Source organism: Geotrypetes seraphini, chromosome 6, assembly GCF_902459505.1.
Source record: "Geotrypetes seraphini chromosome 6, aGeoSer1.1, whole genome shotgun sequence".
Taxonomy (NCBI): Eukaryota; Metazoa; Chordata; class Amphibia; order Gymnophiona; family Dermophiidae; genus Geotrypetes; species Geotrypetes seraphini.
In genome coordinates, this window is record NC_047089.1 from 159,126,203 (window position 1) to 159,145,606 (window position 19,404).

Sequence of the window (19,404 nt, forward strand, 5' to 3'; positions counted from 1 at the left end):
GCTTGCAGGCAAGAGGGTAGTGAGGGAGTAGAAGGGAGGGAAGAAGACCTCACCAGACAGTCGGGGGGGGGGGGGGGATGGAGGCCAGGCCCTGCCATGCTCTTTTTGCTCCCCCCCTAAAGCTGGTCCTGGGGCAGGGAGATAGCCCATTCTCCTGCAATCCCCTGTCCCTTTGGCCCCACACACAGCTTCAGGACGCCGTCTCTGAAAACGGGACATTTCAGCGTCCCAAAGCTATGCATGGGGACAACGGGACAGGGGAACTGAAAAAGGGACAGTCTCGTTCAATACGGGACGTATGGTCACCTTATTCATGCCACACAAGCCAACCATAACTGGTGAGAGTTACGCCAGCACAATGATCATTTTGTGGGAGTCAATCAAGGAGAAAAGATGAGGAAAACTCACAGCAGGCATGCTGTTTCTTTACGACAATGTGCCAGTGCACATGCCACAACATTCAAAGGCTGTGGGTTTCAGAGGCTGAACCAACCACCCTACAGACCTGACCTGGCTCCCTCGGATTATTTCCTGTTCCGAGTTTTGAAGAAATCTTTTGGTGGACAGTGGTTTTAAAAAGCGTTGAAGATGTGAGATCCTGGTTTGAAAGTCAAACAGAATTATTATTTTCAAAGGGATTAAAGTCATTGCAGGAAAAGTGGATTAAGGCCTAAATTCTGTAACCAGCACCTAACGTTAGGCACCTATTTCGGAGGCACCCAACTAGATAGGCACCTATCTAAATTGAAGAACAAGCTCAATTAAGCTTTTAATCAGCATTGATTGAAACAAGGCGCCTCTAAAAATGTAGGCGGCCTTCAAAAAATAGGCGCTATGCATGTTAGGTGTGGGCGTGGCTACGTGTTAGGCGCCTTCTTACAGAATCACTGCTCTTAAGCGTGCTTAAGCACTTGCATGGGTGCCTAACTTTTAGTTGTGCCTAGAGCTGACCTATTTATTGAGCGCCTCCAAAATAGGTGCCCAAATAGGTGCTGCTCAGCGCGATTCACTAACAGCACCCAATTTTACTTGAATTGCGCTGAACAGTTCCTAATTAGGCGCCTAACTTTTGGGCACTTCTTATAGAATTTGCCCTTAAGTGTATGGAGCTATTGGGGACTACTGTATATTGAAAAACACAATTTTTTTTTTAAAGCTCTTTTCTTTCCTACTGTGGTAGATAAATTATTGGGATCTTTTCCAGATAAGTCCCGCCACTAATGGAAAAAGTGCACGCGCCGAAAGTTAAGCCCCGCCACCTTTTGCCAGCGCACGCAATCTTAACCAGTGAAGTTCTCAGCACAACGCCCCCACAACGCGGCGCGATGTGTATAAAGTAAAGTGGGGGGGTTCCCCCCCATGCTCCCCCGTTGGAGCACCCAAAAAAGATTATAAAAAAGAGGATATAAACTTAACATTATCAAAAAATAGGATAAACTGTCGGCCATTTTTTTAAGGGCTCCGACGGGGGGGGGGGCGTGGGGGGGAACCCCCCCACACTTTACTTTATACAGATCGCGCCTCTTTTTTATAATCTTTTTTGGGTGGCGGGGGTTAACTTTTTGGCGGGGCTTATCTGGAAAAGATCCAATTATTGAACGCCCCTCGTATAAATAGGTCTTTTACTAGGGAAAAAGTGAATTTTAAAAAATATAGAAAGGAAAAGCTGAAATCCCCATTACAAAAATGGGAGAAGAACATGAGCGAAATGGCTAGGTACGAATTATACCAGTACAAATGTCATCATAAATGGGAACTGGACTGGAGTTCTAGCCTCAGCTTCTCCTTTCCCGCCCCAGCTGCCTCGGAGAGAAAACTGACAGCCGCAGCTGGTTGTTTCTTTGGAACGCCGGGAATGCTCCACAGAGCGCGGTAACCCCCGAGCACTTAAGTTTCAGGAACCAGTTTCTATCTCGGGCATCCCTCGCTCTGTGACGTCATAGCAAAATCTCCCCATCCAGCCACCTGCCATAGGGAATAAAGAAGGGGGGGGGGAGGCCTGCTTGAGGCTCCTCCCCCGGGCATGATTGGCAGGAAGTTGAAAGGGGTGGGCTGAGCGCGAGGCTAAGGAGAACTGGGTTAAAGTTGTCTAGAAGGAAAACGAGGCATTGGGAGAGATTACTAGAAGTATTTGTGTTTGCCTTCTTTGCTGCATTACCACGTGTTGTGTCTTAACGTTTAAATGTTAGGGGCTTGTTTACAGTAAGAAGCTAGTGGCGCGCATAGAGAATGGAAAATTAGCTCAGCAGATCAGGTGGAGACAGGTGCACAACAGTTGCATTTATTTTCTTCTTCCTCCTTTTCCAAGTGGTTGTTTCCCTCTTTTCTTGTAAAGCAGGAAGTAAATGAAATAGTTTCGGTTGGCGACCTGGAGCTGTAGAGTTTGGGGGTTGGAAAATAGAAAATTAAAAATGTGATTGTGGCTGATGTAGCTGTGAGTTGGGATCACTGGGGCAGGAGAAAAGTATCTGGTGACAAAGTCTGCAGCTCTTGCTGTTGTTAACCTAGGTAATGTTGAGCCCTTTCTAGCAAGTGTGGTCACTAGTATTCTTGAACAACTGCAACTAGTGTAGGATAGGAAATCCAAGGCTACTAATTAAATGGATTACAAAGGGATTGGCGGAAGATCTGGTCAGGAGGCGGAAGAGACAGCTAAGGACAGGATTCACAGGTAACTTGTTTTTTTGTTTTCTCGCTTTTGCATAGCTCTTTTCTATAGCTCATGGTTCTGCAGAGGCAGTTGATGTCATGTGCACTATGTGGTATGCTGATAAAAACCAGGAGCTGAATCGAACCAACTTTTTTTTTTTTTTTTTTTAAAGGAGTAACGCCTCTTGCAGTGTTAAGCATTTTTTAATGCCTGGGGCAAACTTTATTGCTTGTTCTGTAATTTTTGAAAAATCCAAATGGACCCATTTACATTAGCCCAGCACAACAAAGTTTGGCTTTGGACTGTCTGCTTACTAAAGTGAGTTAGCTGTTAGCATTGGCAATAAAGGTGTTGGCAGCTAACACAGTAGTACTTGCCACATTAAGGTGTAATGAGATGGAGAATGAGTGGAGACTATACTATACAGTTAACATGCTATTATGGTTAACATGATATTATAGATAATGTCACGTTGTTGACTAAACCAAATCACTATTTCTACTATTAACACATGATAAAGAACTTTCCTCTGTGGTAACTTAAGAGATGAAAACTATTGGCAACTGTCCCCAAGATTCAATGCAGAGAGGCATTTTGACTATAGTGAATTAACAACACACTTTGCATGCAGTAACAGGAAAATCTTACTCAACTTTAGTAATAAATCCCTTACTAAATTAAGTATTACTTTATTGGTGTTCTTTTGAATGACGGCACCTTGTCAGACATGTCCTATAAATGAAACAGCATCTTCAAAATGCTGTTTCTGGAAATAAGACCAGATTTGTGCAAATGTGATGTAGTAAGGCCATGGATGGAAGTGTAGGATAGCTCCAACTAAAATGCTACTTCAGTACTAAAGAGATTTGCATATAATGGAGGAGACAGACATACAAATTGCTTTAGTCCTGTCACCATATTCATTAGGGATATCCTGAAAACCTGATTGGCTGGGGGGGTCCCCCAGGACAGGGTTGAGAACCACTGCTTTAGGACATTTTGTCCTTTGAGGCTTTATAAGTAACTCTTGTGCATTTGTGTTCTCTTATGGGTGTAAATAATAGCATAGTAGTGTATTACTATGTATGAGGGGCCGCTGAAAAGTTCTCGGCCCAACCAAGAAGAGAATGATGGAGCCATGAAACTTACAAGTTATACCACACTTTTCTTGACATTTTTCATTGAAAAAAAAAATGTCAAGAAAAATGTGGAATAACTTTTGTAAATTTCATAGCTCTACCATTCGCTTCTTGGTTGAGCCGAGAACTTTTCAGTGACCCCTCTTATGTTAAATTGTACCCTGCACAGAACTGCAGGATGTAATGGGCTATGTTTTTTAATAATATAAATAAATAAATGGCCTCTTAGAAAATACCAACTAGTGATAAAATGTATAACCTGTAAATATGAGGGCATGTACTTTGCTTATAGGTGTGTATGGGGAGGAGCTTGGGTGGAGTTCACAAGTAGGCACACAAATTATAACCCCCACACACATCTTTTTAAAGTTCAAATAATTTTTATTATATATCAATAAATGACAATCAAAATAGTAACAATAAGATCAGGCTTACATAAGGTAATGCATCTAGACATGAGCTATTGAATATATAAATTCTGAGTTCAGACATTGCATTACAACTGAGAGGAGTAATATGAAAGGAAAATAACACAAATACTAAATCAATAGTAAAGAGAGAGAAAAGAGAAAGAGAAGAAAGAGAGAAAGAATGACTGCTTGGTAAGAAAACATAGACTTGAGACAAAGGATATATATCCTATATGGAGCATCATCACGTCAATCAGAACAATAGTCCAGTAGTGGTTGCCATGTATTTTGAGTTTTATACAGTGATCCTCTGCGTTCAGCAGCAGCCAGTTCAAATTTAGCAGTAAGGCATATCTGATTCCACCACGCCGAGTATGATAGTGCTGGCGAATTTTTCCAATTAGCCAGAATTTGTTTGATGGTAATAGCTAGTAGAGCTTTTAGTAATTTGGCTTGGGGTTCAATTAAAGGAGTCTTAAGTCCATAAGGGCCATACATAACGATAGCCAATGTAATAGGCTCCGATATGTGTAGTATAGCACTGATAGTTAGCCAAATTTGAGACCAAAAATGTTGAATAATGGTGCACCGAAAGATCATATGTTCCAGAGTCCCAGGAGAGGCATGACAGGACCAGCATTTGCCATTCATCGAGTCCGTCTGGTGTGCAATCTTGGCCAGTTTTATTGGGGTCCAAAATGCTTTGTGAAGAAGGAAGAAAAGAGATTGAGATATTGCTGAGGAAGCTAGTGCAGAGTGAGATGTTTTCCAAACCATATTCCATTCAGGTATTTCCAGTTCCAGACCTGTGTCTCTACTCCATAAGGAATAGAGTGTAGTGAGAGAAAAAGTATCATGCTTCCTCATGATTTTGTACCATTGTGAGGATTCATGCCTGTTATGGGAAAGTAGATCACATAGGATTAGGAGTTGAGGAGCCTGTTCAATTATTGGTTGTTGTTTGAAGTGTGCTTTAACTACCGACTTCAATTGTATCCATTTAAAGAAATGCGATGTCGGGATCTGATGTGAGTCAGCAATTTGTTGGAATGGTATCCATTGTGAATTTGAATAAAGATGACCCAGTCGAGTTATTCCTTTGGTTTTCCACAATGGATTATGGATCGGGGCATTTTGAATACAAACTTTTTGATTACTCCATAGTGGAAGGTGTGTGGTTTCGTGCCATCTCGGAGTCAGCATACCATCTATATGTCGAAGAGCAGTACATGTGGAAGCAATGATGGGATGAGTTGACAAAAGATTAACGTGACCAAGAAAAGGCAAGTCTTCCAAAGCTACGGTATTTGCTATTGATCGTTCCAGTTGCAGCCAAAGGGGTTCAAGAGTATCAGAATTAGTGCAAATCCAACGGGAGCCTTGCCGAAGTAAGAAGGCAAGATGATAGTTTTTGAAATTGGGAAAGTTGACTCCTCCTTCCTCCTTAGCGTTCCTAAGTTTGTTTAGACTTATTCGCGGTGGTTTATTATTCCATAGGAAAGCTGTAAGAATTTTGTCAATCTTTTGATAGAAAGCCGTTTTCATCAGAACAGGCATCATACTTAAGGTGTAATTTATAACAGGAGAAATCATCATTTTAATTGTGTCCAATCTACCCCACCACGACATGTTGAGCGGTGACCATTTAGAGGTTAGGAGACGGACTGAGTCAAGAAGATGAGTAGCATTAAGGTCTAATGTTGTTTCTAAATCACACGTGAAATATAGTCCAAGGTATTTCAATTTGTTAGGCGCCCAAAGTAATCCAAGGTCAGTAATAGAGCGGCCTACCTCAGGGCAGTTCAATGGTAGTACTTCCGATTTGGATAAATTTAGCTTGTATCCTGAGTGAGTGGAGTAAGAAGACAGCACTTGAAGCAGAGGAGAGATAGACTCTGGTGTGATGTATAGTAGGATGTCGTCCGCATATGCTGAAAGCTTGATGTTAACTCCTCCATAGGTGAAGCCATGTATGTGAGGTGAGGTACGGATTGCAATCAATAGAGGTTCTAGGGCTATGTTAAAGAGCAGTGGGGATAACGGACAACCTTGTCTTGTTCCCCTGCTAGGTTTGAAGGGTGAAGAGAAATATTGATTAGCATATATCCTATTAGTTGGTGCTGTATACAATATCTTTACCATATCAATAAATTTAGGTGACATGCCAAACCATAACATAACCTGAAAAAGATATGACCATTCAACACGGTCAAATGCTTTTTCTGCATCCAGACCTACAGCAACTAAGGGGTACTCTAGAGAATTAGCAAGGGATATCACATGAGTAAAAGTTCTTGTATTGTCACTGGAAAATCTATTAGTCATAAATCCAGTTTGATCAGAATTTATTAAATTGGGTAAGACATTTTGTAATCTGTTAGCCAATATTTTGGCGTATATCTTGGCATCCGAATTTATTAAAGATAGCGGCCTGTAATTGTGTACTTTAAGAGGGTCTTTATTTGGTTTGGGGAGTACTATAGTTGTCGCTTCTGTGAAAGATCCTCTTATATCTCTAGAGGTAAGTAAATATTGGAAGAATTCCAATAAGTACGGAGAAAGCCACTTTTTAAATACCTGAAAAAATTCAGATGGTAGTCCATCGGGGCCAGGTGCTTTTTTAGCAGACATGTGGTTTAGTGCCTCACTAATTTCTTCAATAGTAATATCAGATTCTAAACCTATATTGTCTGATGCGGACAGTGTATTGTGCTCAAGATCTTTAAGAAAAGGGATAGAAGTGCATTCTTGTTGGAGTTCAGATGTATATAAAACTGAGTAATATTCATGAAAGTGTGTAAGAATTTCAGTAGAATCAGTGACTAGAGAGTCATCATTAGTGGATATAGCAGGGATGTTAGTCTTATTGCGCTTTCCTTTCAGGTAAGAAGCAAGTAATTGGCCACATTTATTTCCATCCGAATAATATTTGGCTGTGCTCATAAAAACTTGTGATGCTGCTATTTTGCTAAGACATGTATTATATTGAAATTTAGTATGTTGTAATTTTTTTAAAGTGTGTATATCACTAGGATTAGTTTGATGAAGTGTTTCTAGACTTTTCAATTCAGATTCATACTTAACAATTTCTTGTTTGGATTTCTTATTCAAGTAAGCAGTGTATGAGATTATAACTCCTCTAATATATGCTTTGAAAGCATCCCAAATGGAAATCCAATTACAGTCTTGGGATGAGTTCAGTGAAAAATAGTCTTGAATTGCGGTTGAAATATTCTCACAGAAATTCTTATCTTGTAGCAGAGAAGTATTCAATCTCCAAGCTCTGTGTGGGGATGGGGGAAGTACATTGTCTAAAGTAAGAATGACAGCAGCATGGTCTGATACACAAATCGATTTAATGTCAGTGTGCAGAATGGATTTGACTACAGATGGGGGTATTAGAAAATAGTCAATCCTCGAGTAAGAGGAATGGGGAGCAGAGAAGAATGTGTAGTCTCTGTCCTCCATATGTGTTAAGCGCCATGGGTCAGTTAAATGGAATTGTGCCAATATATCCTGCAGAAGTAGCCACGATTTTGATTGTTTATGTTTATATATGGATTTTCTATCTTTGGTGGGGTCAACAATCATATTAAAGTCACCGCCTATAATATAGGGAATAGTTTGGTAACTATTAAGTAGTTCTGCTATTGAGGCGAAGAAGGAGCTATCATCTGTGTTTGGGCCATAGATATTTAAGAAAAAGTATTCTTGGTTATTTATATTTAATTTTGTGGATACCCATCTGCCTTGATTGTCAGTGGTCTGTGATAGAACTTTTATATAAGTGAGGTTTTTAACGAATGTAAGTACCCCATTCTTTTTGTCTATAGCCGGGGAGAATATAGGGGGGTACGCACCTGAGAGGGTCAGTTTAGCAGAAGAAGTGGCATCTAAGTGAGTTTCTTGGAGAAATATTACATCAGCAGATAGGGAGGATATATAATTTATAATTTTTTTAGATTTGATAGGATTATTCAGACCTTTAACATTCAAAGTGGCACAAGTAAAGGGCATTGTACAGTAAAAAGTATAATATGCATAGGAATATCACAAGTATATATAGCAGCGTCCAGTAATATTTCACAACCTAAAAATAGGGAAGGAGAAAGCCAAGCAGTCATCAGGAGAGAGAAACTAAAAAGAAAATAAGCTATGTAACCTTGTGGAGAAAAACAGTAACCTCGGGTCAGTGAGGCTAATGGCAACCTATAGCATTGCCATCCAGCAGAACCATGTAAAAACATTCAATATAAACCTCTGCAGGTGTCAGGCAGAATTAGAACCATTGATTTAAACATAGAGAACAATATGAAACACAGTAGTGTACCCAGGGGTAAAACAGGTACTATTCAAGTATAGAATCATGCATAAAAGCAGGCATAATCATTCAGGTACAATCAATTGTACTCGGACTTAGAGTTTCAAGATATTCAGCCAGTTCAATTGGATTGGTAAAATCTTTTGTGTTGTTATTATACGTTACCCGTAGGCGGGCCGGATACATCATGCCAAAGCGTGCTCCCAGTTGCTTTAATTTGGGACGATATTCCAGTAGTTGTTTTCTGAGTTTAGCTGTTTGTTTCCCCAGATCTGGTACAAATAGGAGGGTGCTGCCCTCGAATTTGACTGGCGCTTTAGCACGTGCTTGTTGCATAATCGCCATTACTTGAGGATATCTTAGGAGACGCACTACAGTAGGCCGCGGGTATTGCCCGGATTGATTGGGCAGCGCATTGGATGGAACTCTGTGCGCTCTATCAATTTCGAGTGGTAAATCAAAGTTCAGATCAAGTATTTTAGGTAGCGTGGCAAGGAGGAATTCTGGCATGTTACGCCCTTCACGAGATTCTGGGATCCCAAGGATTCTGAAGTTGTTCCTCCTCGAGCGATTACTGAAATCTTCCAGCTGCAATTCTAATTGCGCTATGCGTTTTGATTGACGAAGTAGATCTTTAATATTGTTTTCAGCAACAGTCATCCTGTTATCTGTTGCCTGTGTTTTTATTTTTAGTGCCTCCAGATCTCTTTTAAAAGCGGCGATTTCTTCTTTGATTTCCTCATTGTCCGCTTTTACTTCCGCCCGCATGGCTCGCAGTTCTTCGAGGATGGTCTGGGATGAGGCCTCGTCGGGCTTGGATGTGGACGCCTTCTGCGGTGAAACCGGGTCGGTGTTTCTTCTCTTACCCGATTTAGTGGAAGTCATGCTTGTTTGTGTTTCTGCCCGCACAGTTTTTATTTATTGTAGTCCGCGTTTACAGCAGAGGGGGTCGATTTTTTTCAGCGATTCCGCGGGAGCTGCGTCGCTACACGACCGCCATGAAACGCGCTCACTAGCGCCCCCACACACATCTTTTTACTAAGCCGCTAGATCAGTGTTTCTCAAACTGTGTGCTGAGGCACACTTAGTGTGCCTCCTGAGATTCCAAGTAGAATTCTGAGCATCACCATGGCTGGTGCTAAAAAAACGCTCTACAGTTTTGTAAAAGGGGGGATAAAATAGAAATAAGTAGAGAGAGGTTAAATTGAACCACCAAGAAGCTGACTCTGCATACAATGCAACACCACAGAAACAGTGACACATGCCTCCTAAAGCAAAAAATAAATAAATAGGAAAAATTTTTCTACCTTTTGTCTTCTCTGGTTTCTGCTTTCCTCATCCACTGTCTACCCTCTCTCTGCCCCTTCTATAAGGCATCATCTCTCCTTCCCCTTCTATAAGGCATAGTCTCTCCTTCTATGCCCAGAAACTGTATGCCTCCCCCTTCCATCTCTCCCTTCACCCCCATTGGTTAGGCATCTCTCTTCTCACCTTCCCTTCCCTCTCCTACACCTCTCCTCTGCAGTCCCTTTCCCTTTTTTCCCTCATTTTCCTTTTCAATTTATTTTCTGCATCTGTCTAGATTACATTCTTACTACCCTGTCATCAATTTCCTTTTTCACTGTCTACCTACAGCTTGCCACCTCTTTCCCTCACCCCCTCCAGTATTTCACTAACTTATTCCTTTCCCCCATCATGTGCCCTCCTTTTATTTATCCCCTCCCATCATGTGCCCTCTTTCTCTACCCTTTCCAGCCAGTATCTTCTCCTCTCTCTGTCCACTTCCATCCAGCATCTGCTCCTCTCTTTTCTCTCCTCCCCATTTCCTTCCTGCATCTGCTCCCTTATCTTTCCCATCCTCACTGCCATCCAGCATAGGCTCCCCCTCTATCCTTCCCACTGCCATCCAGCATAGGCTCCCCTTCTACTCTCCCCACTAACATCCAATGACTGGCCTTTCTCTCTCCATCCACCCCTCTTCATTCAGCATCTACCCCTTTCTTTCCCTCCAATTCCATTCACTATCCTTCCCCTTATGTCTCTCTCCCCTTTCCCTGCACACCAATACCAACAGCACCACCCTTCCATACCACCCTGCCCCCTTTCTCTCCCTCCACCACTTTTCCATCCCAGCAGTCCTGCTCCTTTCTCTCTCTTCATGAAGCAAGGTCCCGCGAAGACTGCGGCTGCCAGGTCCACCCCCTCAGACGTAACTTACTTGGGAACAGAGCTGGTAGACGTAGTCATCGTGGGACCTTCCTGTACCTCAGCGTGGCTGACGACTCTGCTCCAAAGCAAATACGTCGGAGGGGGTGGACTGGCAGCTTCGCTGAGGTGCAGGTCCTGTTGCACAGTAGGGCAGGAGGTTCCAGTCCCGGACCCAGCCGGCTGTGTACCCTCCTAGGGCGTGCATCTGTGGCGGTCTGCCTCCCCACCCCCCCTTGGTACGCCACTGCGGAGGTACAAATCATTTGCATGCAAATATGACTAATCAATTGCTCAGTGAGCGACTGAGACATGCGCAGAGTCCTAACAGCAGTGACAAGGGATGCCCATTTCCTCCTGCCACCGGACACCCCCCCCTAATGTACCTTTTTAAAACATTGGAAGCAGGAAGCCTGCTCTCAGTCTCCTGCTTCGGCCTGCCTGTCTAAATGATGGGCCTTCCCCTCCCCGGTGCATCATGTGATGCACGGGGATGGGCCAAAGGCCCTGATTGGTTCAGATGCCTAAGGCCCCTCCCAAGGAGTGGAGCCTTAGGCGTCTGAGTCAATCAGGCCTTAGGCACCTTCCTCTGTATCCAGGATGCTGAGGGAGGAACCTTAGGCCCTGATTGCTTGACCAAGGCGATCGAGGGGGGAAAAACACGCTATGGGCCATTTTGTACATCTGGTCAGTAATGGCGATCATCACTGAAGCTGTGAAAACAGGTTTAACAACAATCGCTGATTTTTAGTACATCCCACAGTTAAATTGCCTTGTCTACAGCTACTCACAAAACTATCTTCCTCTTTGGTTTTGCTCCTATTGTTTAAAGTTGAGCTTCTCTCCCCCAACCCCCTCCAAAAAAAGAAGTTCATATATGGATGTAATCTAAGACTTAGGTTAAATTGAAGAGTCAGTGTTTCACTGTCCTAATCTTTAATGCAAGTGTACAAGTAATCTTTTGATGTAAATTTAAATCAGAATATATTATACATGCAGTGGTACCTAGCATATGTGACACTTGGGCCCATCATTTTTTAACACCCCTGCTCGTCTATATGAAAAACATAATTGTTAGTAATAGTCCACACATTGCACAAGTGTATACCTAGGAAAAGGCAGCATCTTACCGTGCAGTAGAACTTCAATACATCGGTTGTAAAACTAAACAAGCCAGACTAGTACAGATTGATCCTGCACAGTCAATGCTAACAGAAAACCATGTCTTTCGTACACACAGAGCACAAACACCCTTGCCCAGTATGGAATATGTAATCGAAAACTAAAAATAGAAATATGTAGACAAAAGGTAGCCTGAACCACAAAGAAGCCAGACTTTGCATACAATGCAACACCACAGAAACAGTGATGCATGTCCCCTAATATTTTGCAAAATATAAAGATTTCAGATGTAAATTTGAAAAAACTGAGAAATAGAAATCATCATTTTACAAATTAACAAACAAAAACCCCTTTTACAAAACTGTACCACAGGTTTTAGTGCCGGCTGTGGTGGTAACAGCTCCAGTGTTCATAGAATTCCTATGCATGTCGGAGTTGTTACTGCTGCGGCCGGTGCTAAAAATTGTGCTATGGTTTTGTAATGGGGTGGGGAGGGAATAAAACAAAAAATGGAAAATAAAATACCATTTTGTTGGACTAATACATTTTTCAGTTAGCTTTCAGAAGCTAAAATCTCTTTCCTCAGATCAGTAAAGTACTTGTATACTGCTGTTAAGGTATCCTGTCCTGACCTGAGGAAGGGGTTTCGATCTCTGAATTAGTCAAAAAGGTATTAAAATTGGTCCAATAAAATTATTACCTTATTTCCATTTTCTGTTTATAAACGTTTATCAACACAGCTACAATACTACTTTATCCTAAAGCAAAAAAATTAAATAAAAGAAATAGAAATTTTTTTTTTCTGCCTTTGTCATCTCTGGTTTCTGCTTTCCTCATCTTCTCATCGTTCTCTCCCTTCCATCCACTGTCTTCCCTCTCTCTGCCCATTCGATAGTCATCTTCTCTCCTTCTATAACCCTTCCGGAAACTGCCTGTTTGCCTCCCTCTTCCATATCTCTCTCCACCACCATTGGTCTGGCATCCATCTTCTTCCCTTCTCTTCCCTCCCTCCATCTCCCCCAATGATCTGGCATCTCTTTCCTCTCCCATCCCTCATGGCCTGGCATTTCATTCTCTCCTCTCCCTTCCCTTTCCTTCTCTTCCCTCATCTTCTCAATTTATTTTCTGCGTTTATCTAGATTAAATTCTTTCTTACTATCCAGTCCTCAGCTTCTTTCTTTTCACTATGTTTGCCTACAGCTTGCCACCACTTTCCCTCACCCCCTCCAGTATTTCACAAACTCTGTCCTTCCCCCATCCAATGTATGCCTTCCATTATGTGCCCTCTTTCTCTACCCCTTCCATCCAGCATCTTCTCCTTTGTGCTCTCCACTTCCATCCAGCATCTGCCCCCTCTCTCCACTCCCATTCAGTGTCTGCTCCCCTCTTTCTCTCCTCTCCACTCCCATTCAGTGTCTGCTCCCCTCTTTCTCTCCTCTCCACTCCCATTCAGTGTCTGCTTCCCTCTTTCTCTCCTCTCCATTCCCATTCAGTGTCTGCTCCCCTCTTTCTCTCCTCTCCACTTCCATCCAGTGTCTGCCCCTCTCTCTACTCCCATTCAGTGTCTGCTCCCCTCTTTCTCTCCTCTCCACTTCCATCCAGCGTCTGCTCCCCTCTTTCTCTCCTCCCCACTCCCATTCAGTGTCTGCTCCCCTCTCTCTTTCCTCCCCACTCCTATTCTGTGTCTGCTCCCCTCTTTCCCTCCTCTCCACTTCCATCCAGCGTCTGACCCCTCTCTCCACTCCCATTCAGTGTCTGCTCCTCTCTTTCTCTCCTCTCCACTTCCATCCAGCGTCTTCCCCCTCTCTCCACTCCCATTCAGTGTCTGCTCCCCTCTTTCTCTCCTCTCCACTCCCATTCAGTGTCTACTCCCCTCTCTCTCTCCTCTCCACTCCCATTCAGCGTCTGCTCCCCTCTCTCTCTATCCTCTCCACTCCCATTCAGCGTCTGCTCCCCCCTCTCTCTCTCCTCTCCACTCCCATTCAGCGTCTGCTCCCCTCTCTCTCTCTCTCCTCTCCACTCCCATTCAGCGTCTGTTCCCCTCTCTCTCTCTCTCCTCTCCACTCCCATTCAGCGTCTGTTCCCCTCTCTCTCTCTCTCCTCTCCACTCCCATTCAGCGTCTGTTCCCCTCTCTCTCTCTCTCCTCTCCACTCCCATTCAGCGTCTGTTCCCCTCTCTCTCTCTCTCTCTCCTCTCCACTCCCATTCAGCGTCTGCTCCCCTCTCTCTCTCTCTCTCTCCTCTCCACTCCCATTCAGCGTCTGCTCCCCTCTCTCTCTCTCTCCTCTCCACTCCCATTCAGCGTCTGCTCCCCTCTCTCTCTCTCTCTCTCCTCTCCACTCCCATTCAGCGTCTGCTCCCCTCTCTCTCTCTCCTCCCCACTCCCATTCAGCGTCTGCTCCCCCCTCTCTCTCTCTCTCTCCTCTCTCTCCTCCCCACTCCCATTCAGCGTCTGCTCCCCTCTCTCTCTCCTCCCCACTCCCATTCAGCGTCTGCTCCCCTCTCTCTCCTCCCCACTCCCATTAAGCATTTGCTCCCCTCTCTCTCTCTCTCTCTCTCTCCATCCTCCCCACTTCCATCAGCATCTTCCCCCTCACTTCTTCCAACCCAATCTCATGCAGTATCCTTCCCCTCTTTCCCTGCACTCCAATTCTATCAGCGTCTGTCCCCTCTTTTTCTCTCCACCCCACTTCCCTCTCTCTCCATCACCCTTCCATACTGCTCACGTCTCTCTCCCTCCACCCCAATGCCATCCAGTATCCTGCACCCTCACCTCCCACTTCTGCTGTATGCTTCTCAAACCAGCAATAGCAGCTGTAAACTTAAATGCAGCCATCGCGGGACCTTCCTTTAGCTCCCTACGTCTGCTGGCTCTGTTCCGGAACATGGAAGTGATGTTGGAGAGGGGTGGACTGGCAGAAGTGGGGAGGTGCAGAGAAAGGTCCTGCGATGGCTGAATTTAAAATTTACTGCTGCTTGTTTGGGAAAACAGCAGAGTAGGGTGGGAGGTCTTGGACTTGGTGTGCCAGCTGTGCACCCCCTTAGAGCGTGCAGCAAGAGCGGACCACCCCCCATTTTAGTACACCACCGAGAGTACTAAGATCTGAAAATCGGTTACTTGATGTAAGGAAAGCAAACAGTGTCCAATATGTGCGAACTAAAAAATCTTGTTTCTCAACCACTGAGCCAGTTTTATGGAATGCCACCACTAGCACTTTGAAGTTTTGTTGAAATTTGCTGCAATACAGAAAATTGCTTAAAACCTATCCTTTTGCTCAGGCTTTCCATGGTTAGCAAGTACTTTGCCTCTCTGAAAGTGATGCCTCTCTGAAAATTATGATGTTTACCTCTTTTAGGACTGTTACAATATATTATTAGTAATTCTGATCCATATTGTTCATCTTCTTGTATGTGATTTTTTTTTTTTTTTTTTTTTTTAAAGGTATGCGTCTAAAATTATGTATGTTAAGCTGTGTGTTCCTTTGGAGAAAAGCGGATTTTAAATAAATAAATAAAGCTTCAGTTTTATTTTCATATTTTAGAATTGATGCATATGGGTTTGAAAGGCCAAAAGACTTTGATTATGCATCTTATGAAGAATTCTATTCAGGATATCTAGAGATACTCACCAGAAGAGCAATAAAGTGGTCCAAGCTTTTGCAGAGAAATAATGGAGTAGAGAAAAGTTTAAAAGGTAAGTTGCGGAGGAAATTCTTCCTTCAAATTTACATGCAGACTAGAAAGTGAGATACTTGTGTGTCTCCGAGACAAGTTATATAATAGAGAAATAGTGGACATTATGGTTTACAAAAGAGTAATCCCACTTGGTTGATGAAATTATTACTTCTTCATTGACCAATTGAACAAGCAGAGGAGGGGGATTGCACAGGCATATGAAAATATGTAAATGGTTCATGAAAAAAGGCAGGACAAAATGTGATTGTATGTATCTGTGCAAGCATGAAAGAGAAGCATGCGAGAGAGAACTCCCCCCCCCCCTGCTATAGACACACACACCACATGGCTCCCAAAATTAGGTTAAACTAGTATTCTGTAAACTAGGGTGTGTGCATACTTGATTGACACTGATAATTGGCAAATAACACCTGCTAATTGAAGCTGTTTGGTATCAGTTAGAAGTTAACGCACATAACTTGGTAGATGTACTGCAGAAAGTCTTATGCACCATGTCCAGTGCATGAATTTAAAAGGGCATGGTCAGGGACAGATCATGGGTATTCCTACAAGTTATGTACTGACTGGTTGGCACATCACTGGGCGCAGGATTTAGGTCTGATTTTAGCTGATATAACTTTTAGGTGCACCCATTTTGGATGCACATCGGCGCTAAGCATGATTCTATAAGGTGTGGCTTGGATACTATTTCAGTGATACTAAAGAATTTACAGGCTCTGTTGGGTGTGATGGAAATGCAGTGGGCAAAACTGAAAGGAGTAATTATAAGAACGACAAACCTTTTTGTGAGGCAAGTAAGTAAAAGTAAGAGGAAAAGAAGGCCACTTTGGTTCTCATCAGTAGAGAAGGTAAGGAATAAGAGGTTAGTTTTCATAAACTACAAAAGATCACAGGAAGAGGAAGACGGGCAAAAGTATCTGGAAAAGTTTGTGTAGTCAGGAAAGCAAAGTTTGTGTAGTCAGGAAAGCAAAGATGCAAATGGAAGAAAAAAATAGCTGATACAGTAAAACGGGGAGACAAGACATTCTTTTAGATATATTAGTGATAGGAAGAAGCACAAAAGTGGCATTGTGAGACTCAAAGGTGAAGGAGAATTATGTAGAAGCTGATAAAAGGCTGAATTGCTTAACAAATATTTCTGTTCTGTGTTCACGATTGAAGTGCCGGGAACAGGACCGCAGAAGGGATAGGGATGGAGGAGTGGTAGACCTTGATCAATTTTCAGAGGGTTGTGTTCGTGAGGAGCTAGCTAAAATAAAGGTAGACAAAGCGAAGGGTGCTGAAGGAACTTAGGGAAGTTCTGATGGCTCCGCTGACTGATCTTTTCAATGAGTCTTTAGATTCAGGAGTGGTACCGGAGGACTGGAAAAGAGTGGATGTGGTCCCTTCTCCACAAAAATGGAAGTAAGGAAGAAGTAGAGAATTACAGGCTGGTAAGTCTGATTTCTATGGTAAGCAAATTAATGGAAAGGCTTTTAAAATGGAGAATAGTGAAGTTTCTGAAATTCTGTAGATTACAGGACCGGAGGCAAATCTGATCAATTTCTTTGACTGGGTAACCAGCGAATTGGATAGAGGGAATATACTAGATGTGGTGTATTTAGATTTTAGCAAAGCCTTTGACAGTGTTCCACACAGATGTCTAATAAATAAACTGAGTGCCCGCAGGATAGATCCCAAAGTGACAGGTTGGATCAAGAACTCGTTGAGTGGAAGGTGACAAAGGGTAGTGGTCAATGGAGATCGCTGTGAGGAAAGGGATGTTACCAGTAGTCATGTGCCTCAAAATTCTGTTCTTGGGCCTCTTCTTTTTAACATTTTTATAAACGATATTGCTTAAGAACTGTCGAGTAAGATTTGCCTCTTTTTGAATGATACCAAAATATGCAATAGAGTAGATACCCCAGATGGTGTGAATAACATGAAGAATGACCTGACGAAGCTTGAAGAATGGTCTGAAATTTGGCAGCTAAAATTTAATGCTAAGAAATGCAAGGTCATGCATTTGGACTGCAAAAACCCGAGGGAACTGTACAGTTTAGAGGGTGAAGAACTAATGTGCACGATAGAAGAGCGGGACTTGGGTGTGATTGTATGTGATGATCTTAAGGTGGCCAAACAGGTTGAAAAGTTAATGGTAAAAGCTGGAAGGATGCTAGTGTGCATAGGGAGAGGTATGGCCAGTAGGAAAAAGGAGGTATTGATGCCCCTGTATAAGACTTTGGTGAGACCTCATTTAGAATATTGTGTACAATTCTGGAGGCCATACCTTCAGAAATATATAAAAAGAATAGAGTCGGTCCAGAGGAAGGCTACTAAAATGATGTATGGGGTCTTCTTCTTAAGGCATATGGGGACAGACTTAAAGATCTTAATCTTTATACTTTGAAGGAAAGGCGGGAGAGGGGAGATATGATAGACATTTAAATACCTATGTGATGTAAATGTGCATGAGTTGAGTCTCTCTTTCATTTGAAAGAAAGCTCTGGAATGAGAGGGCATAGGATGAAGTTAAGAGGTGATAGGCTCAGGAGTAATCTAAGGAAATACTTTTTTACAGAAAGCTGGTAGATGCGAGGAACAGTCTCCCAGAAGAGGTGGTGGAGACAGAGGTTGTGTCTGAATTCAAGAGGGCCTGGCATAGGCACGTGGGATCTCTTAGAGAGAGGAAGAGATAATGGTTACTGTGGATGGGCAGACTGGATGGATCATTTGGCCTTTATCTGCCATCATGTTTCTATTTTAATCAAACTTTTGGCATGCAGAAGCTAGATTCTATAACAAAGGAAACCTGCAGTAATTGTTTTCAAGCACAAGTGCTGGTCAGCTGATAGTGTTAGAAGGGAATTGATATTTCAATGAAATGTATTCTTGATTGTAATTTTTCAGAGCATATAATCCTCACATTCAGTAATATAAATGGGCTTTTTTTAGATTCTGGATTGTGCATCAGACTGGTATAATGTCAACAGTGAAGACCAGTTTCTGGATTCCTATAATCCAGTGATCTCAAACGCACGGCCCGGGGGCCACATGCGGCCCGCCAGGTACTATTTTGAGGCCCTCGGTATGTTTATCATAATCACAAAAGTAAAATAAAACAGTTTCTTCATCATATGTCTCTTTAGCTATAAATTACAATATTATTATTAACACTTAGCCAAAAGGAAAGATTTATAAATTATAAAGAGCTTTTACCTCATGCAAAATTCTAATTTATTTAATAAGACATTAACTATTTTTTCTGAGGCCCTCCAAGTACCTACAGATCCAAAATGTGGCCCTGCAAAGGGTTTGAGTTTGAGACCACTGCTATAATCTATATCGTGCTTGTCTTTTAACTAAATGCAGAATGGGAAGCATCTCAATTCTACTTCCTCTTGTTCTTTGTGCACAATTTGGGTAAGCATAAAAAGCTGATAAATCATGATTTTTGTAAAATGTTCTCAAAAAGGTTCCTGTCTCAGAGGATATTTAACTACATCTGCATTGACTTGGGAATGTAAACATGCTAGAGAAGTCCTTATTAAGTTGGCTCTCCCAGTTGTCAGCCTATGCTTTTAGTTCTGGAGCTGCAGGGCAGTCTCCTGTGGGTTTAGCAGAAGATTTTGGGGGGGGGGGGGGTCTTTAAAAGTGTTTTTTGGGCAGTTTGGGAGTTAGCCCTAGTCCCCCCTACCCCTAAAATTGCCGCTTTTTGGGGGTACCTAAGCTTTTCCTGGACTATTTTCTTTTGAAAATTGCTCCTAAGGTGACCATCTTGGATTTTCCTGATCTAAATTTAAAGTTATTTTTTGCTTCGTTTTTGCAAGAAAACTACTCAGATGGACTCCTCAGAGTAGGTTACTTTGTATTCATGCCCTG

General features: G+C 42.7%; 1 protein-coding gene across 3 annotated transcripts in view; it reads left to right on the forward strand.

Annotated features, from left to right (window-relative positions):
• The first annotated feature begins 2,025 nt into the window (after window positions 1-2,025).
• Window positions 2,026-19,404, forward strand: part of GRTP1 (growth hormone regulated TBC protein 1) — a 116,971-nt gene continuing 99,592 nt past the window's right edge. For all 3 annotated transcript variants that reach the window (XM_033949202.1, XM_033949203.1, XM_033949204.1), the window contains exons 1-2: window positions 2,026-2,671; window positions 15,390-15,541. In XM_033949202.1, coding sequence (XP_033805093.1) covers window positions 2,601-2,671; window positions 15,390-15,541 — 223 coding nt within the window. In that variant the 5' untranslated portion in view covers window positions 2,026-2,600. The remainder of the gene's footprint in view (window positions 2,672-15,389; window positions 15,542-19,404) is intronic.